The sequence below is a fragment of the Parasteatoda tepidariorum genome, chromosome 1 (assembly GCF_043381705.1).
Source record: "Parasteatoda tepidariorum isolate YZ-2023 chromosome 1, CAS_Ptep_4.0, whole genome shotgun sequence".
Lineage (NCBI taxonomy): Eukaryota > Metazoa > Arthropoda > Arachnida > Araneae > Theridiidae > Parasteatoda > Parasteatoda tepidariorum.
This window is the reverse complement of record NC_092204.1, coordinates 96057342-96079858: the sequence shown is the minus strand read 5'-3', so window position 1 is coordinate 96079858 and position 22517 is coordinate 96057342. Positions and strand designations below refer to the sequence as shown.

General features: G+C 29.8%; 1 protein-coding gene across 1 annotated transcript; it reads left to right on the top strand.

Moving 5' to 3' along the window:
- Window positions 1-77: 77 nt before the first annotated feature.
- LOC107453974 (2',5'-phosphodiesterase 12) lies at window positions 78-12550 on the top strand. Its single transcript, XM_043045480.2, has 7 exons — window positions 78-1350; window positions 3609-3733; window positions 3806-3968; window positions 6418-6547; window positions 10243-10389; window positions 10565-10673; window positions 12260-12550. Exons 1-7 carry the CDS (start codon window positions 524-526, stop codon window positions 12520-12522), a joined length of 1764 nt encoding a protein of 587 aa, XP_042901414.1. The 5' UTR covers window positions 78-523; the 3' UTR covers window positions 12523-12550.
- Window positions 12551-22517: the final 9967 nt, after the last annotated feature.

The following is a 22517-nucleotide window of genomic DNA, read 5'->3' as shown; positions in this document are numbered from 1 at the left end:
ATAAAACATCAATTCATCAATTGAATTTTGAAATGAAAAGCCTGCTTCCAACAATAAGGCTGCATTGTTTATTTTCCTTTAAACAATATCGTATTAAACTTACTTTCTTCGCAACTAACTCGTTATTGAAATAATTTTACCTTTTATTTTTTCTGAGGGAGAAAGAAAAGTAGCAAAATATCGACAAAATAATTTCAGATAATTTAGTGGAATTTGAAATAACGTCTTCAAACTAGTAGAAAGCAGCAGTCGGAAGCGGCTGCAAGTTCCTATTTAGGCAAGAAAATGTGTAATCGCCGCAATGTTTATAATGTTTATATCATTTTTGTGTGAAATAAAAAAATCGAGCTTTGATTTTGAGCTGCAATTCATAAAATATCGTAAAGATGTCATTTCGTTGTTCACCATTGAAAGTTATCACTATTAATGGTTTTGGTTTAGTACTTTCTATAGGAAATATAAAATTAAAATATTTGCAATAAATTGTTTGTTCGTAAAGACTCTTGAATTCTGACTTAATAAAATGAATTTTAGAAGCAAAGCATTTAAATTAATGCTGAATGTATTAAGGCATAATAGTTCTCAATCTCGAAACTTGCCGATCGTCAAAGTTTTATGCTTAGACGATGACAGCAATATTAAAGTTTCGTTTAAATTGCCGCGATCTTCATATCTGAATGTAAAAGCACCGAAAGAAGAATGTTGTCAAAGCATTCTGTCTCGAATAAAACTGATGGTGAACTTACAGCGTAAGAAAGAAGAAATGCGGCAAGTTGTTATGAACAAATATTCAAATGTTCAAGTTGCTGTTGAGGAAGCAGAAGAGGACTTTGATGTAAATTTGATTCAAAATAATAAATTTATGGATGAAAAAACATTAAACATGGAAGCTTGGGCTCAGGCCACACAACTGAAGATAGGTGAACTTAGTTTTGATGTAAAATTTAATTTCCCATCTGTTATCAGTTTGAATCTACCTGAATACATATTATCTGGGTGTAGTATAAGACCTAGGTTTAGATTGGAGTGTGCAAATTTAGAGGACTGTTGTTTTATTTGGTATCGCTCTCAATCTAAAGACAAATTCAATGACCTATTAAATATCCATGGCTCAGGTGATTTAATTATAGAAGAAGATCGAATTTGGTTAAAAGTTAGTGAGGGATTTATTTATACAACTTGTTCAGATGACATAGGTTGTTTCTTGAAAGTCGTGTGCATTCCTCGAAGGGGTAAATATGTGGGTCAAGATTTCTCTACTGCATCAGTAAGTGAAGTTCAGGCTGTTCCTGAAAAATTACCCTTTGAGAAAAGGCAAAAATTTACACCAAATCTAACTGAAGATGATAGGTAAGAATACTAAATAAAAGTGTTAGGGTTATAATTTGTTTTTGGAAAAAAGGTATTTTCCTATTAGAAGGGGCAGTAAAAAATATATTACCATAATATCAGTTTGGTACTTATTACCACAACATCTATTTTTTTAAACATATTACCAGAAATACCATTACTACAATTAATTAGGAAACTCTGGTATCAATTGTGAAACTAATTACAAGAATTAATAATTTCGTGCACATTTAATTGGGATTTTGTGTTTGCAGAAAGTTTTCCATTTTATCTAAGTCTTATTACTGATAAAGCTTTTTTAGTGAAAATAAAGATGTGAAATATATTACACAAAACTTGTCCTGAAGATATTCATTATTGAGTGAATGAGATTTATTGTTTCAGCCACAATGAAATATTTTAATAATTAGATTCATTACATGTATATGATGTTTTAATCACTAAACTTGATGTGACACTCAAACTATAAAGTTTTAGCAAAGTTCTGTTACCTTTAGGCAATCTTGTATTATGAAAAAAACTATACAAATAATCCTTTTAGTAAAAATTAAATAAATAAAATACGCAGATTTGTATACAGAGTGAGCCTGATCAAGAAGGCAAAGCTTTACTGGGTGGTAGAACGCATCTACCAGAGTAATATTCAACGTAAAATGTATAATTGGAACACAAGCAGTTAGAATTTAAAAGGTAGTTTCCGCTATCACATTTAAAAAATTACACAAGAAGGGGAAAAGATGCTTTAAAAAAGTTTTTATTCACAAGAATATGATTAATTGATATGATAGGAACCACATTCACATCCTCAAGTTGATGAGGGTTAGAATCGGCAGCAACTGCTCAGACAACACCTCTCATATGAAAGTGTGATACAATTCTGCTTCAAGGCAGTGTGGTAAGAGATATGGGTCAATCAAATGGTCATGATAGATCCCTGCCCAAATATGTACAGAAAACTGCTGCTGGTAAGGATCTACCAAGTGCACCTTTTTATGATATGTGTAACCAGCCATCATCTGAGCAATCCATGTTAGATATGCCTGTTGTGAGAACTGGCCTTCTTATACCATTTACAATGCCACTACTTTCTATGATGAATATTGCTCGTGTAAACGCGTTCTATCACTCAGTAAAGTTTTGCTATCTTGTTCAAACGTATGTACAGAGTTATAAATTAATTAAATTCTGTCACTAGTCCGTTCACATGTTGCAACCTCGGTTAAGTGGGATTGAATATTTATATTGAAACTTCAGTTCTTTCTAAAGAAAACATTTTCCATTTACTGGAAGGGTACACCATAAATTGTTTTTAGAATAATTGAGACTATATAGAAATAATTAATTAATCTATAATAGTTATTTATTTAAACTTAACAGAATTATAATTTTTACAATTAAAAAAATAGATAAAGAAATTTAATATCCTACGCTTTTGTTTGATGTTTATCCAGTTATAAAGAAAGATGTGATAGAAGTTTCTTTTAAACAACCATAAATAAACTATAATAAAATACATAAATTTCAGCTAATAGATGACTGTCCGCTTCCGATTACAGGAAACTCTGCTTTTCGGAGAGGGTGGTTCATTCATATAAAATTCATGGTGAATTTAAAAAAATTTCCTTTTTACCATAGTGTCTGTAACATAAGGGGTAACTGTTTTTCTTTTAGAAAAAAATTAAAGTGAATTTAAATATAAAATTACAATACAAAGAATTTGTTTTTTTGGTCAGACCAAGGCGAAAACAGCATATTATCCCATTATATTGGCTACTGAATACTGATCAGGGTTGGCAAAATTCATGATTTTTTTTAAAAACAATTTTTTTAAAAATTAGATTTATTTGATTAAGATCAGATTTTTTTTTAAAATTTAAATTTGATTGTTTGTGTTTTTTTATATTCATCAGCCAAATCATCTGCTAAAATGTGTTAACAATACTTAATATTGTTTAAAAACAATAATATTGCTAAAATAGTTTATATTTCTAACTAAAATGTTTCACAAATTATTTAATTCATTACAAATTAATCACAGCTATTTTTGCTCAAGCTGAACATCTTAAAGACTGGTAGACATTTTTTTAGTTAGAGTCCAATAAACTTTACAGGGAGTCCAATAGAGAGTAAATCATTTTATATCAGAATATATTATAGAAAAACATTGTTAGTTTTGCTGGGCCGAACATGTCTTTCTTAAATGTTGATTAACTCTAACTATGTCTTTAATGTTTAATCTTTGTCCATTCTAATTTCAGCATACGATGTGTGTCTTATAATACTTTAGCCAACACATATGTTGAGAAACGGAAATTTCCTTATTGCTCAGAAAAAGCCCGAAATAATTATTATAGGAAACAACTACTTCTAAAGGAACTAATTGGTATATTTCAGCTTATATTTTATTATGAGCTTTGTAAAAATATGAGTGTTTCAATAATTTTATTTTTCACAGGTTACAATAGTGATATCATATGTTTACAAGAAGTGGAAGAACGATTGTTTAGCTATGACATTTTTCCAGTTTTGGAAAGAGTTGGTTTTCATGGTTGCTATAAGAAAAAAGGAGGACGACGTTACGAAGGGCTAGCATCATTTTATCGGACAAGTAAATTTAAGTAATTATATTTTTTTTCTTAGTATATGCGAGACCTCCAACTACTTTGTAAATATAATAGGTGCCCCTTGGGTGTGTGATCCCCATTTAACGCAATTTTCCCCTCTCCATTACCATGGTATCAGCAAATCTCACTTTTCCCTCACACTCTGTAAATAAAATATGCTTTTTAAGGCTATGCAGTTTCTCCACTTTACCTCTCTCCGTTACCTTGGTATCCACAAATCACACTTTTTGCCCTCACCAGTATGTTATTAATATAATACATTTATAAATTATAGATATACTCCTTAATTGCCATGTGAATAAAAAGAGTAATGTTGCTGCCCCTCACGTCGTTACCAAGGTGATGAAGGTAAAAAATTTGACATTTAAGCATCAGTTTTAATTACATTACATTAATATTATCTTTTATAGCGTAGCAAAATAGCAAGTTTCAAGGAAAAATTCTGTAATTCAAAATATGTAATTTCCTCATAATAACATTCCTCTTTCCCTGATAGAACCTGTCCTGTTAGCAATTTTCCTCCTATTTATCCAATGATAAGGAATTTTTGATAGGGTTGCTAGGTTTATTGTTCTTTGTGTGAATAACTGGTTTACAAACAACAGTAGCTGAAACAAGAGCGGAAAAAGGAATTTTTACTGTTTTGTGATGCTGCCAAAAAAAAAAGAAGAGCAAAAGAGTTTCTTAGAGTTTAATCCACAGCAAAAGAGATTAGATAATTTTTTTTCAAAATATTTGCACCCAGAAAAAAAATTTAAAATTTGTGGGAGGTTATAAAAATTGTTCTTATCCTCTCTCATGGTAACGAAACAGCCAAAGAGGGGTTTTCAATCAATAAGAGCTTATTGGTTGAAAACATCAATGAAGACTCTATTATTTCACAAAGGCGTGTGTATGATTATGTTTCATTTATAAATGGAATAAAAAACATAGACATTAATGAAAAAATACTAGATGCTGTTAAAAGATCTAGAACAAGATGCAGACATGCATTAGAAGCCAAAAAGAAAAACAAAGAAAATAAAAAAAGCTGAAATTTCTAGAAAACTAATAAAAGAAAAGAATTTGAAATTAAGAAAATTTAAATTGACGAAAACTGCTGCAACAGAACTGGATGTTCTTAATTCAGAAATTGTCAAACAGCAAAATATGTTGAGAAATATTATATAACATAGCCCCTGAGTTTCTCCGAAAGCTTACAGTATTACAGAAATAAATTTAAAAATACTGGGGGGAAAACGATATTTTTGATTTTATTTTTCTCACAAGTTGCATAATTTTTCTATCTGAATTTTTATTTGTATATAATTAACTTTTCTTGTCTTCTTTCCGTTTTATATTTCAATATTATCTTTTAAAAGAAAAGTCTGTTAGAAGTGAATTGGTGATTTTTAAAAATTAATATCTTAATGTAAGAAATGTTTTAAGAGTAAATATTATTTGAGGATACTGGTACATATCTCGCAGATTTGATTAACCCTTTATATCCTGACGACACTCATGCATTTGGTTCCATTTAACATTAAATAAAATAATATTTCCATAATGCAACAGATTTTCTTGATCTTTTTATTTAAATAGTTTTCGTATCTAACTACAAAAACACACTAAAAGTTTAATCAATCATGATAATTAAAAATATGTTTCGCAAGTTTTCTGAAAATATAATTTGGGATATAAAGTGCTATTACGTAATTCCACTTTAATAAATGAGTGTTTATCCTATTCAATATATGATACTTATGACTAAGAACCATATTATTACTAATTGAAACTGCAATGTTAAAAGCTTTGTTGGAGTAGGAAACGGCAGGTCAGGAAAAAACCTGCAAAAGTCAGGTTTTTGTTTTCTTGAAATAGTGTAAGAACCCTGTTGGAGACGAATTCACCTTTATATCTAAATATTATCGATTTCAATAAGGCTTTTGATTCAATCGGGACATATTGTGGGAAATATTGAAAACTTACAAAATCCCATAAAAATGTTTTAATATCATTAAGAGAATTTATGATGGAAGTAAAGCACGCATTGAGGTGGATGGAATATTTACAGACTTCTTTGATGTTAAGACAAGGTTGTGTATTTATATATATATATATTCAATAAATATATATTCAATAAATAGCCTCAAATAAATAAATTTTAATTTTTGTTTGTTCTGACTTTGAAAGTTTTGATTTATCTCTAAATAAAGTTGATTTTGCATAGCTTGCTCAATATATTTTTTTTTCTCATTTGCTCACGCTTATTAGAATAATAATAGTACATAAATTATGATAACAGTGCGTAGAATAATGAAAATTATTAAAATAAATACCTTTACAATTCAAAAATGGTATGTTAATAAAATTTAGACGAAATTATTAATTTAGTTTTAAGAAATGTTTCGTATGAGTTGCATCCATTCTAACCTTTGTGGGATTGATTGTTTATTTAATTTAGGCTTATCAAGAGTTACGAAGTGCTATTGAATGAAATTATTTACAAGGACTTTTGTAAAGATTTAAGGACAAAAGTGAGTGGTAGTAACAGAGATGTCAGTGTTTTGCTGAAACAAGATTCTGCATTTCAGGTAATATTATTCCTTTTTCACCCTTTATTATTATTATTTTGTATTGTGATCATTACAAAAGCAAACATTCTATCAATTTCTTTCTTTGCAACTGTAAAAAAAAATTTAATTAATAACATAATTGTATAAGATTATTTTCTCAATTTGTTAACTTTTGCTTCCTTGGCAATATTTCTCATTAAAATATTTATTTTAATTATTTAATGGTATGTTTTACTTAAAATATTCTTCAGGAGTAGGAAAATATGCCTCATACTTTTCCACTTAAATTATATTTTTAAAAAAATGTAAGTAAAATTTCATTACTATCCTGTGTTTCACTTCCTAACTTTTTGAATAATTTACTTTAATTATGATAGCAATATAAATGTATGCATATTCTGATATACTATGAATGCCTACTTGAATATTTGTAACCAATAGTTTTAGAATAATTTGTATATTTTGTTCTACACATCACTTTGTATGTATCTCCAACTTTTGTGTTATTACTGTCATATGTACAAAAGTGAAATTAAAACTCTATAGATGGCTCTAACTGATTAAAATATAACTTCTAGATTACAAAGAATACTCTTCTCTTCAGAACAATAAAGTTTAATTGCAGTACCATTTCAACTTATGTATCAAAATATGGATAGTTTAGTTACTTTTCTGTCAAATTTCACTCAAAATGCAGTTTTATTTGACATTAACAATGTTAGTAAACAAAATACTTATATTTAAAACTTAAGAACAAATTTATGAATGCCATTAATATTATTGAAATTAAGTTTAAAAAAATCAACTTACAAGTTTTTAGATAGTTTTGAATTCATTGTGTTTTGTATTCCAACTATAGTTTGATTTAGAAAAATCAAAATATTAACTTTGTAAAGTAATATTTATCTATACAGTCGAACATGTTTATCTCGAATCTCACGGGAAAGGCGAAAAAATCGAGATTATACAGGTACAAGTTATACATGTACTTTAAAATTTTTTTATTTAATTAAGAAATTCTATTAAAAGTGCTTTAATTGTTTTCAGTAGAAAAATATAGACATTTCTTTAAACTAATTATACCACATACATCTATTCACATAACATTTTTTTAACATACATTTAACACTAAAAATAATTTTTCCAAGATTTTTGACGTATAACCTTATTTGTTTTGATTATTCTTTTGAGGTTAGAAAGATTGCAAATTCCTCATAGCCTACATTTTCCTGGGATTCATGAGTAGTTTATAAGAATTCTACAGCTTTTTCTACTTCTTTTGCATTCACTTTTGATTCATCAATATGATCTTCAGCTTCTTCCTCTTCATCTGATATTCCTTTAACATTATCTATGATTTTTTCATCTGTCAATGCCAGGCAGTTGTCCACTTATAAAAATCTTCAAAATTAAGGTCAATATTGAATCCAGATTTTATTGCATTCCATTCTGGCAAATCTGGCACTGCATTTTCAGCATTAACATTTTCTTCTTCTGTACTGATACCTTCAATCCCTTATTCATCATCCTCACAGCTATTCTTAAAAGCAGCTTTTTAAAACCATTTTGGATAGTTTTTAAAGACACAATTCTCCAGGCAAAACAGTAATTCTGATAGTGACTAACTTTTTTCATCGATGGCATCTATAAGTTTGCATACCAACTGTTTTCTATAGTTCACTTTAAAGCTCTTAATTATCCTTTGATCCATTGGTTGCAATTTTGAGGTCAAAGTAAATTTCTATTCTTAGCTTTCTTATCTATGTTGAAAAGCTAACCCCTGATGGTCACTACTCATTAACCCCTCACTTACTGCCAAAATCATTGTATTCCTTTCTAGTTAAGGAAGTGCAGGGATAATGATTGAAATTCCAAGAAACACCCCCAACCTGTTCATCCCTACTTCCTGTGGATTTACAAAATTCATCTCTGTCTGCGAGTTCTACTGATAAAGAATATTTTGACATTTGTGCTCTATTATTAGAAATTCGAGAAACGGAGGTTTTGAAGAGGAAAAAATTCGACATAAACATGGAAAATACATTGATTTTAGACAGTAAATGTAGGGAATTTTAGAAATTTTGAGATAAAGAGGTTTGAGATGTACAGGTGCAACTGTATATATTATCACAATAAAAACAAAAGGGATAAAGAAAGAAAAACAAAGAAAATTAATAAGTTTTATTGACTGCGCCTAAGCTGCAAGTATATAGAACTTATAAAATTGGTTAAAAATACAGAGAAAATAATAAAGATTATAATAAAGATTAATAAAAAGAATAAAGATTAATGAAAGGAAATAAAGAGTAATAAAAATAATAAAGATTAATAAGTAGAGAAAAAGAAAAATTATTAAAATAAAATATTTTTAAAAAATATATATTTAAAAAGTGGAAAACAAAATGATGATTATATCTTTTCATTATTTGGTTTTTCAGCTTTTTAATATATACATATATATAATGTTTTGTATCTTATTATTTTGTTACCACTTTATTTTATGATTATAAGCTGTTATATTGTAATAGTACATCATATATTTTAAATAAATTAGTGCGTACATAAACTTAAATAATATTTCAAAATACTCAGAGTGTGAATGGTTAAATTCTAATTTTAACAATATTAAATTCTAAATTTTGATTTTGTGTTAGTTTTCGTTTATAAAATTGTGAGTAAAAATAAGAATTTGGTTACCTTAGCAAAAAAAATAAAAAAAAAAATCTTAATGTTCCGTAGAAATTTGTTGCAACTTCAGTTTTACTTACTCATTGAAATTTCTAAAATTTAGAATATACATACANATATATATATATATATATAGTATTTGCAAATTTCTCTATTATGTGATTTTTTTCGAGGAAGCAAGAACATTTTGGAAATTTCTTCATAAAATAACTTTCCCTTTTTGTTTGCATTCCATACAGGAATCCATGCCAAAAATCAATTTATGAGAAAGCAAAACAGAAATTTCTAAGGCATGGAACTATTATGTTACAGATCGTACTATTCGTAACAGTTTTGCTAAAACTGGATTCTTAGTCAGCGTTAGGGACGAGGATGATATTCCTTTAAAAGAATTTTAAAAAATGTGGGTACAACTAAGAGAGTACCACGAAATTAACGATGATGTACTGATAAATGATTTTCTTTTTATTGATACTAAAACTGCAATCACAGAAACATTAACTGAATTGGATATTCTAGGCAATGTGAAATGGAAAAACAATACAACGATAAATTGTGAGGAAGATGAGGACAGAAATGATGAAGAAATCACCAAACCTTCATATGATGAAATGTTAAAATTAATTGAAACAATTTGATTTGGTTACATCATACTAATAAATAAATATACATTTAAAAAGTAACAACATTAAATGAAAAATAAGAGTTCAAATACTAATTTCCAAATATTTGGCGTCATATAGGTATACCTCTAACAGTGGCGGAATTGGCAAAATAGATATGAGGTGATAACAGTAAAATCTTTAACAATAATTTTTAGAAAAAAATATAATCAAGTTTATCACAAAAGATTCCTTGGAAAAATCTCAGAAGAAATATGAACAAAAAGTTCAGATACTCTTTCAATAGAACATAGCCAATTTAGCATGTGCTATATATTTTTATTTTCTTTTTTGTACCAAAAAATTCCTTACATGGTGTAAAATTTAATGAAGTTTGAGTTATTTATTTATCAATGTTTTCAGATTTTGGTTCTGCAGCTCAGAAAATTTCCCTTCTCTATGGTTATCGTTGCTAACACCCATCTCTATTCAAACAAAGACAGTCCTGAAGTTAGACTCATCCAAGCTGCTCTTTGCACTCAGTACATTGAAAATTTAATAAAAACTGAGGTAATTTTATATTTAATCAAATTTTAATTTTTTATGAATATCTCTATGGTATAATTGTCTTCCTTTCAAAACCTATATGCTATTGTCACCGAAAAACAAAATCGTACTCTAACTATTAAGCAATATTTTTAGTTGGTAACAGTCATACCTTGATAGTTGTGTCTCTTTGTTTTAGGATCTGAAATCTGCTGGTGTTTTATTTTGTGGAGATTTTAACAGTATGCCGAATTCTGAAACATATAATTTTATGACTTCGGGAAAGTGTTTTCCAAGTTGGAAAAATAGTAAGTGCTTTGAAATTGTTACTTAAAGTAGTCTTATCTCTCCTTGGCCTCAGACCATTTTTTTCTGGAATGGTTTCTCTCGGTCATCAGAATAAAATAATGAAAATAAATTCCTTAAGAATTTCATTAAAATTAGAGCAATCTATTTTGAAAGTGTTGCATAACGTTTTTACCAACATAGTGAAAAAATTAAAAATAAATAATCCACTTTTGAAGTATGCATTAAGTACAGAGTGCATTCAATAAGCATTGTAAGTTTTACTAAGGATTCAACAAACCATCACTCATATTCCTCTTGCTTGAGAAACTATTTGTCAATTCATTTTTTTCTTCTGAATTATTGTAATAGCTGGTTTATTTTAGAATTAAAACATGAAATATTCAAATTTTTTTAGATTGCATTCTCTTTTTTTTTAACCTTAACATATATTATTTAGGGAAAACAGCTGCTCTTAACTAATGTAACGCTGTATGCTTAGAACAGAAATTAAAGATTTTGAAGTAAATGAGTAGAAAAATAATATTTTTGAGAAAATGTGTACAGTATTTATGAAATATGAATAAATATTTTCTATACTTTTATGTACTCTACTAAACTCATGATAAAGGGACCTCATGTTACAATGCCTATATTTTTTTAGACTACAGGAGTCGTTATATCTAGCATCAACTGTAGTTTCTATAAATCCAGCTTTCTTAACATACTATGAATGTGTGAGGAGTTGCATGTCCCACTTCAAAAGGTTTACCTGAATGAAGGCACACTTTCACCTTGAGATTTTGAATAATATGTTTTTTAGCCAAAACATGGGGAAATAATATTACAAAATTTGGAAGTAGCCAATGAAGCTCAAAGTAAATATGGCTAACATATATTTCTGCCATTCTTTTTAAACATCCTGCTTCTGTTTTGAATTATTAAAATTAGAGCATTAATTTGTAAAAATTGCTCTTTACATGGTTTATTTTCGATTTTTTTCAATATAACCATATTTGCATTTCAATAATTAAGCTGATAATAATTTGTTTTTAATTGCTAAGCGTTTTATATAAATTCATTGTGGTCTTAACCACCTGTCCATTAAAAAAATGAAAGTTATACATGTGACTCTATTTATAAACTTTATTGCATTGATTTTTTAGATTCTTGTGCAATATATTACTTCGATTTATAATTTATATATGTACTCACTTATGAGCTAATCTATATGCTACATCTTTGTTCAAATTGTTAAACTTTCTATCAAACAATAAGTTTCATTGCTTATTATATAAAAAAGTATGCTTTTGGTAAAATATTGCCTTGGATATGGGTTGATAACGTAGAAAATATCTTTATTAGTGTACATATTAAGAATTGGAGTACAATTGCATCAAAAACAGATGCCTGGAGAGATCTCGTAAATAAGCTTTTGGCCCACACTGGTCTGTCAAGCCAGGAATGATTATGATTGCTGTGTATAATTTAAAAAAAAAAAATTATTATTTTCTGATGAAACCTGGAAATGTCAGGGAATTTTATTTCAGAAGTTGAGTTTGGACTCTGTTTTAATGTGTTCTTAACTAATGATTATTTTTGCTTTTAGATTCAAATATGAATGAAGAAGCTCCACTTACTCACGACTTAAATTTAGATAGTGCTTGTGGGACTCCAGATTATACAAATTATACAGAAGAATTCTATGGCTGTTTGGACTATATATTTTACTCTAAAAACAAATTAACAGTGTCTGAAGTTGTACCAATGCCTAGGCACGAAGATGTAATAGCACAAATTGGATTACCAAATGAATATTTTCCCTCTGATCATTTAGCACTTGTTTGTACTTTAAAATGGAATAATTTATAGTTATTAATAAATTTTTACTATTTGCCAATTGCTTTTTGAACATCTGCATAAAATCAAAATACAATTCAATGCTCACTATCTTGAAATACCTATTTTAGTTTTGCATAATGGCTTGTTATATTAATTTTATATTTTATAAAACTATTGTATAATTCAATGCAGCTTTTATTCATTTAAACCCTTATACTAATTAATAAAAGAAGTTTTGACAAGGGGACAATGAATTGTAGAATGTGAATTGTAGTGTTAATTATTATAAAACAATTTTTATCACAGAACAAAAACTATAACAAATAAATAAATGTTAAAAATGAGTATTCAAAAGAAATAACCTATGACAACTTTAGAACAAACTAAAGGAAAATATTTAGCTCTAATTTAGTATTGTTAAAAGGGAAACGTCTTATTTCTTTTTTAGCAATTCAAGTTTTTAAAAATTATCCTCCCTCATAATTTATATTAATCATTAATATTAAATCATGTTACAGAGAGTAGAATCTTTACTAAAATAATGCAGTATATATTCTATTCTTAATTTTAATTAAAAAAGATAAGTTATAATGTAAGTGTTTTTTTTTAAATTATTTAATTCGAAAATGCTAATTAGTTTTAAATTTTAAAACTACTTACAAAATATCTTGAGTATGCTTAGAAATAAAAATTTATTTTCACATTATGTAGATAAGTAGTTAGTGTAATTTTGATTGTAAAAATTTATCTGTAGTACAAAGAATTGTATTACGTGTATATTAAAGGCATAAAAAATTTTCTAACAAAACCTTACGGTTTTTGTAGATGTGAATTTCTAGTTAAAGATTTATTAGGTGATTTGTTTTAAAATTGAAGCATTATTGTAAGGATCAGAAACAAACAAAAAAAAAATCCCTTATGTTTAAATATAAAGTAAAATTGTATTTAAGAATGATAAATATGTGATATTGAGTGATTTTTGGCATAATGTTCAGCATGCAAGATATATTTTTTAAGAATTCTTATGAAAATGAATTCGAAAAAGTATGCAAGTTTTTAATATTTGCATTCCACCTCTCAGTTACCCTTAGCTATCAAACAGGTTTTGATTTTTTAAGCCTTCTCTTTCATGACTTCTCAGATTTTCACACTATTAATTCGCGACCTTCGTGTATATTTTTTTTAAATTTTATTTTCGAAACTATATATTATATAATAAGATTCTAAGAAGATTACAAAGAAATATATATTAAGATCCTTGATTATGGAACAATCATTATTATACATATTGTGTACAATTTATCAATATTGATAAACAAATTCTTATGACTCACAGCAAGATGTAAGCGGCGAAAAGAGATCTTTATCTATAACTTCAGTAAGGAACCAAAATCGTCAAAGCCTTGTGTCAAGAAAGCCATCAGAGATGATGTATAAAGTAGGCTTAGATCAGAGCAGAAAGTTTGTTGAAATAACTCAAATATCTAAAGATCCATTTGAGTTTAGAATTTTTATTGCGTAGCAATAAAAATTCTATATTCAAAAAATACTTTCATATGAATATTAAACTTTTTTTCTCTTTGAAATGCTTCAATAGTTTAATTATTGTTTCACTCAGAAATAAATTCACTGTTTCTAATATTTATAATTTTATATTAAATTCCTAATTGATCCCCCTAATTAACGAAATGTTCTTTAAAAAATGTAGATAGGTTTCGCTATTCATGTCCAGTCACTCAGAATTGGGAATTATACCTTTGAAGGAGTTACCCAGTTTAAGTATCTGGGTACACTTGTTACCAACAAAAATGAGATAAGGGTTGAAGTTGGGAACAGACTTTTAAAGGCTAATAAGTGCTACTTTGGTCTGAGGAACCAATTAAAATCAAAATTCCTCTCCATTGGTACAAAAGTAAATCTATACAAAATCTTAATCAGACCAATTATTCTATATGGTAGCGAGACCTGGGCAATTAATAAAACAGAGGAAAATAGACTACTCATTTTTGAAAGAAAGATCCCTCAGTCAATTTTTGGAGCAGTTAAGGAAAATAATATTTGGAGAAGTTAATATAATCATGAGATATACAATAAATATAGATTACCTAATATTTTGAGGGTTATTAAGGCCTACAGGATCAAATGGCTGGGGCACGCTTTTAGGCGTGAAGATTTGGACCTAGTTAAAAAAAATTACTTTTTCGAAAATTGAAGGAACTAGAAGAAGAGGGAGGCCAGCTTCAAGATGGTTGGACAGTATTGAGAAGGACTAATTGTTGAGAATAACAGGTGGTAAAATTTAGCTCAAAGTCGCCCTGCCTGGAGACAGCTAATTGAGAAAGCCTTGGCCTGCACTAGGCTGTAGTGCTGATGACGAAGAAGGTTTCGCTATTATTAGACTCGAAATTAAACCAATGCTATGAATTTTTTTCTGATTCAGTTGTAGCGACATAAAAGGTTTCAAACAGTTAGCGATTATTCTGAAATTTCCATAATCGGCTATCCCTGGATACCCTTCCATCCCTTTGTTCAAAAGGGGTCTTCACCTATCTTCCCAATCAATTGCTTTCAAAAACTTCTTTCATTTTCAACTCCAAAAATACTTTCTGACTAGATCACAATAGAATTAATGCATTTTAATTTTGAATTCGTTTTTTGAAAATATTGATAATTCATTGTTTTAAGTTTTTTTTTTTTTAAAAAAAAAGCCTTAAATAATTTTTCAAAAGNAAAATATATATTATATAATAAGATTCTAAGAAGATTACAGAGAAATATATATTAAAATCCTTGATTATGGAACAATCATTATTATACATATTGTGTTCAATTTATCAATATTGATAAACAAATTCTTACGACTCACAGCAAGATGTAAGTGGCGAAAAGAGATCTTTATCAATAACTTCAGTAAGGAACTAAAAGCCTTGTGTCAAGTAATCCATCAGAAATTATGTATATAGTAGGCTTAGATGAGAACAGAAAGTTTGTTGAAATATCTCAAATATCTAAAGATCCATTTGGAGCTAAAACAGTTCAGAATTTTTATTGTGTAGCAATAAAAATTCTATATTCAAAGAATACTTTCATATGAATATTAAACTTTTTTTCTCATTGAAATGCTTCTAAAGTTTAATTATTGTTGCACTCAGAAATAACCTCACTGTTTCTAATATTGATAATTTTATATTAAATTCAGGGTATCCGCGCATCTGGAAAGTCATGAGTCAGCTATCCCTGAATACCCTTCCATCTCTTTGTACAAAAGGGGTCTTCACCTATCTTCCCAGTCAATTGCTTTCAAAAACTTCTTTCATTTTCAGTAATGTGTGCACTCCAAAAATACTTTCTGTCTAGATCACAATAGAATTGATGCATTTTAATTTTGAAATCGTTTTTGAAAATATTGTTAATTCATTGTTTTAAGTTATTTTTTAAAAGAAAAAAAAATAAGGCCTTAAACAATTTTTCAAAAGAGAAAAAGCTTTTCGTTTATGCAGAGAAAATTTTGAATAGTGCTATCTGTTTTTAATTATTTTTTTCAACAAAAGAAAAAGTATTGAAATGTAAAACATGTAAGAATGAATTTAAAGTAATAGGTACTTGAAAGGCACACAAAGACTCTATGCTTGAAAGGCACACAAAGACTCTATGCTTGAAAGGCACACAAGACCGTGATCTCTGCCCTTTATCCTGTCTTGTCCAGTGCAATCTATATCAACATTCAAACCCGGCCAATTAAATTGGTTTACTTCACTGGTTACTATATTTTGCCATATTTTACTCTCCTCTTTTCCACCTGTTGATAAAGTCAATGGGATTTTGTTCCCTTTGGAATGATTTCGTAATATATAGCCAATTCAGTTACATCTTCTCTTTTTTATATCAATTTCTTATGGCTTTGTATTTTTAATTTCATATTCAAACATTGTATTTTCCATACCTTAGCATTCTGAAAGACTCCGGTGCATTTTTGTTGTTGTAATCCATTTACATGACACTAGAGCTGCACAATGGGCTATTGGTGACGGCCTGGGAAACATCCTTGAGGACGATCCGAAGACATGCCATCACAATTTTGATCCTCTGCAGAGGGGATGGCACCCCCGCTTCGGTAGCCCGACGACCTGCACGCGAAGTCGAGCACTTTACGGTAGAACAGTTTAACGAGGACCAATACCGCACACCCTCGGTCCCTACGCAGACCTAAGTGGTCACCCATCCTCACACTGACTGCAGCCAGTGATGCTTGACTTCGATGATCTGCTGGGAACCGTGTCTTAATGATCAGTCCATTGCGGGACTCCAGTGCATTTTTAATCCTGCTCTTAATACCCATGTCCAGGAGCATCACGAGTACTAACAATTGCTCCGAGGTATGTAAAAGCATGTCTCTTCAATTTCCTTAGAATTGACAGAATAATTTGCCAATGGATACTATGTTGTGCTTTTTTTTTCCATTGTCAGAATTAATTAGTTTGAAGTTTGTCTAAAATAGAAGCATGCCAGTCAATGAAAAAAGTACTTTTAGCACAATTAACATTTGATCATGCACCATTTGCAGCTATCTATTGACATTGTTGCATTTTTAATTATCTGCTTTCGTATTTGTTTAGAAGCCTTTACTTTTAAGGAAATTTAATAACATTTTTATGTCACCCTCTACGCTCAACTTGAATATGAGCTCAAAAATAAATGAACATATGCAAATTTTTAAACATAACTATTCTGAAAATCAAAAACTGCTTACTGTTGGTTAAAAAATCTTCTGCTGATCAATTTATTGGGTCGAAACAGGAAAATGAGTTTTGAATAATATGTGGGGTTTTTTTTTTCTGTTATAAGAAATATTCACTAAGCTAATCTCTACACCAAAAATTTAGTAACCAAAACACTTTAGAAAACTATAATACATTTTCAAACAAGGGTATAGTGCTCAGAGGGAAATTTTATTCAGTAATATTCTCTATTCAAAGTTTAAAAAAAATGTAATTAAAATTTTCCTAATGTGAGACAATTGAGAAGTGTTATATAAAATTCTTTATCTTTTGTAGCCCTTTTCGTTGAATAATAATAGCCACTGATTATAAGCAACTCCTCAGTTTGAAAGAAAAAGTGATTTTGCATGTTTTGGAATTATGCACATTTTGAAAATTTTCTCTTCAAAATATAAGGTGAAGCTGAAACACACAAATGAGAAAGATATAGACAGCATATGTTGATTCGAATATCGATGATTTATGCTAATACTTTTGAACCCAGAAGACAAAGTTACACTTGAATCAAAGGTACTGACAAATTCACCTTTTTTAAGTGAAGTTAACCCACATTTGCTTTCCAGGGCGCCGGCAGAATAATATAAAAGGGGGTGCAACCCTCTAACAAACTACCCCCCCCTCCCCCCGAAAAAAAATTTAAATATTCTGCTATTACATTTTGTTTTGTTATTACATATACTTTCATCTGTTCATTTTTTCAAGATACATTTCTTCATTGTTAGCAAGATATTTAAAAAAAAGTACGAATTTCTTGTACTTGCAAATTTTGCCACGAGAAACTGTATTGATGGCGCTGGCATAGCTACTGACTTTGAAACACAAATAACTACAAACAGTAGTTTCGTATACTAACGTGTTTGTGCACGCTTTACATTGGTATTTATTGTGTTGATGAAGTTTTACAGTTGTGAGAAGTCAGTTTGTATTATACACCTTTCTTAAACAAAATAACTAATAGAAAATATAATATTACTTATATTTTGTAAAATGAAATTTAAAAATATAGCTTAGATATCTGCCAAGTTTGTGCATAAGAAAACAATCAAAGATGACTCAGAATTCATTGAAAAAGTTATAAACAGATTTGAACAGCAAACAAGACGATTACAATTCTTGTTTGATTTTTAAAAAAATTTAATTGTAATGTATCAATAATTACTTAATTATTTGTTTTTGAATAAAAGTATTTTTAATAAAAAAATTTTATAACGAAATAGTTTTTCTGTATCTCTAATAGCTTAAAAAGAAAGTCAGGGGGGGTGCAAGTGCACCTCCTTGCACCCCCCTGCCGGCGCCCTTGTTTGCTCTCCATGTAGAGAAAAACCACAAAATCCTCCCGTATTAAACAGTATAAGTAATAATTTAAATTGTGAAATCAAACACAAACACGCTCCCTTCATACATAAACGAGCTCTTTTTCCAAGAGTTCGGATTCTTGATCCGTAAAAATATTATCGAAATTGGTACCTCTAATCTTAATTTAAATGTTTTTATTTCTTCTTTTTTACCAGACACCTGCATCTAACTACACAGCTTTAATTGAAAAGTGTTTGTCTTGATGCTTCAGCACCACTTCTTCACCTTCCACATCTCTCTTTGACGTAACATGGCAAAGAAAGAAAGGCAAACGTCATCTATTTATTCACTACATTTTTCACGTTAGTTGAAATGACTAATAAGGCTTCGATCTGTTATTGACGCTTCCACTTGCGGCGTCGAAAGCCTCCTTTTTCCGCAATGAAAAATAAGATTATCATTGTACTCGATTTCATTCCTTTTGAAATATCTAAAACCCTCCCTCTGTATAATTTCTCTTATTTTATTACTTACCAGTTTTTGTGTGTGCAAAATTAACCTGTTTTCCCTAAAATAAATAACACTTAATTCTACGTGTTATCTGCCTGTCGACGTTTGATTGGTGTAATGCAAACGCCGGAAGCTATTATACCGTGCTTAGCAGTTATACTATACATCATTGCACATAAGGGTGGGGCTATCGAGCCTTTTACCCAACAGCACCTCACGTGCTCAAGACTTTAGGAGGCCTTATGTCGAAGATATTTGAGAATTTTTTAGTTATTTTAAAGTTTTATTCAAAGCATTAAACATTAGAAAACGATGCTTTTTACTTTGAAATATAGATTAATTTTTTCAAAAAAGGCGGCAAACCTCACATTTCTCGAGGCCAAAATTTTGTATGAATTTAAAATACAGAATTAGGTGGGACCTTTTGTACTCAAAACTCTTCATTTCAAGATAAATATCGGCATTCAAAATGAGCTGAAGGTGGCGTAGAGCAGAACTCTCTACCTATAACAAGACTTCGCATGCTTTCACCATTCGCGTGTGGCGAGTCATAGGAGAAGGAAGTACGTTAGCTTCTGTCTTGATTTTCAAATAAATTAAAAACTTTTGAGTTAGGAAACTACATTGAACATAGTTCGAGAAGAAAGCGTCTTGGAAATTTTAAAAAATGTTTGTGTTGGCGCAGCATGTCCTCTTTTGGATCTTGTGCCATTAAACTCTACAATCAATCAATCAATCAAAATGTTTGTGAAAAATATAAATAAATATTTGTGAAAAATGTTACAAAAATTTCGTATTTAATTGTATCGGTACAATTAAATACGAAAAATATCAAGAAAGGGTAAAATATCATCGTACATTCCTATACAACTGAGAATAGAAGGAGAGGGAAGGGTCAAGCCATGGAACAGGTCATCTCCCTCAGATGGCATATTCAAGATAAAATCAGAAAATTTCAAGAAAAAGTAATTAAAGTTGTCTTTTTTTAGGAATTGAATTTGGAAATCAATAATTTGAATTTATTTCCGAGGGGACAAGCGATCATAGGAAGAAAGGAAAGATCCTTAGAAGGAAAATATTTAAAGGGTCTCGCAAAATGTTGTCTGAGGCTGGCTTAGTCCACCAACGGCTCTATGGTTATATCACGTTATCAAAATAAAATTTTCAAAAGCGCTGAAAAATCACTGTTGCCGTTGTAGAGTAGAGTCGTATTATCTTGGAATAGTGTATATCCCCTAATATGTGAAAGTGACACTCGAGAGTAATTGTAATCCTTTTAAATATGAATTGAAGACAATACTTGTCTGAAATAAGTGATTATATTGCTAAATTTCCATTCAGTTTTCAAATGTGCTGATTTTGTATAAGATGGCGTGATGCCTACGATTTTTCCCCGTGCAAAAACATCGCATGCAAATGAAAACCAGATTAGTGAAAATTATTCATTCTCTTAAAGCTCGCCAATCAGCTTCTCATTCGCATGCGAAAAAAAATAGCATATAGAATAAATGGTCCGTTAGAGCTGTGTAACTGCAATTATATAAATCTTCATAATTCACCATTACCCATTGACCCATCGCGACTCCTCGACTGGAATAATTAAGAGTAAAATCGTTTAGTAATATATTGGTGGAGTAGTAGTACTTTACTTACGTCACACTAGAACAACACAATAGGCTATTGAAGACGGTCTGGGAAATATTCCCGAGAATGATCGGAAGACATGCCATCACAATTTTGATTCTCTGCTGATGGGGGAAACAACATATTGTGAAAATATTAGCAACAAAAACTCTTTTTTTATGGAAGTTATTAAATAACATACTTAATTATAATTCGGACAAATTCTAAATTTCATTCGAAAAAATTGGAATTTTCCCCCTCTCAAAAATTTAAGTTCATGGCGACCCTGTGTTTCGAGACACATCAGAGCGATGTCAAGCAATGATGGTGGGTGTTTTTGTTCCAAGTGTGTAAGGATCGTTGAGTGGAGCTGAAAGATCTGCCGAGGTGATTCAAAAATCGGGTAGAGGGCGTTGAATTATAAAGACTAGCATTTAAATTTCCGACGATAAAGGAAGGAGTTGTGAGGTTGTCCACAATATTGAAAAATCAAATATCTAGTTTACCTGGAGGAAAGTACATGTTGACTAAAGTAAGATTGGTGGCCTGAACGTGAATGGTGACAGACATTGGTGGTCGAGTGTAAGAGGAGGTGTGTTACGAACTGCAACCGTAACTCCTTACGCAGAAGGGAGATATGTGTATGTATTCAGGCGAGGAAGTCGAACTTTTTCATCATCACTGAACTTGTAGACATTTCATTCATATTTCATTTCATCGTCATGATTTGTTAATAAGAACAATAAAATGTTCTATTATTATTCAAATTGGCTGTCGTCATTAGATATTTATCATTAGGTATATTGACGCCAACCCCGGACCTATATACAGAAAAGGTTGGTCGTACTGCTTATACATATAGAACATAGCAAGGTAAGTGATACCTTTCAATGATTCATTTTTGAAAGTTCGTAGTGGGACCTTCAATTAAAAGCAACAAGGTGAATTCCGTTCTTTTTTGGATGGATAGTGACTGTCAACAGCATTGAGCAACCTACCACTATGTCGTCCATCTCGGTTTTGATGGTATATGATAAAGTTGGGTATATGAAAGGTATCAGATGATTGCAAAAAAAAAAAAAGATTCTTGGATATATAGATGCATGATGAGCGTAAAAATAGAAGGTACGAAGCTACTAATTTTTAATAATAATGCTTTTGCAGTTCCAAAATAATATTTGTAATATTAGAATTGAAAGTAGAAGATAGATATTTGTGAACTTATGAGCGTTTAGAATTTCTAATGTGGCGTTTGTTCAATTTCACGATGTCACTAATAGAAAAGTTTGATTGAGGTTGTTGGTTTTTATTTAAGGTCTCTTGGATGTGTCAGAGTGTCCATATGTTTGGCTTTTCAAAAAGGATATTTTGGCGTTGAGCAATTACTATTAAGTTAGAATCAACGGACGTGACTACTACCGATAAGGCGTTCTTGACGTGAGACTTCATCTCTTCAACTTTCGTAACGTGTTCAGGATTGATATCATTGCATGAATACAAAAGGAATATTTGGATTTGAACTGATGTCTAACCTCTGAGAAAGGTAGATGGTGATTAATTTAAAATTAAAGAAATTTTATTTTTCCCAACCAATATGGGCATATCAAAGTATAAACAGGGTGATTCTCTAAACAATTTGCGCAATATAGCAGTTTACAGACACATTACGAGGGTGTATGTTCACCACCACCGTAGAAACAGCTTTGGAAGTTTGCAGGACAATGTTTGGTTGAATGGTTAAATTTAAAACATTTTGTGCACTGACGTGGGTGCACGCAAAAAAGGAATGGGTGCACAATGTTATTCCAAAACTTTACT

Coding starts and splice junctions, on each gene's coding strand:
- LOC107453974 (XM_043045480.2), top strand. CDS start 524: ATGAATTTTAGAAGCAAAGCATTTAAATTAATGCTGAATGTATTAAGG. Junction 1,351..3,608: donor AATCTAACTGAAGATGATAG/GTAAGAATACTA, acceptor TTCTAATTTCAG/CATACGATGTGTGTCTTATA. Junction 3,734..3,805: donor ACTTCTAAAGGAACTAATTG/GTATATTTCAGC, acceptor TATTTTTCACAG/GTTACAATAGTGATATCATA.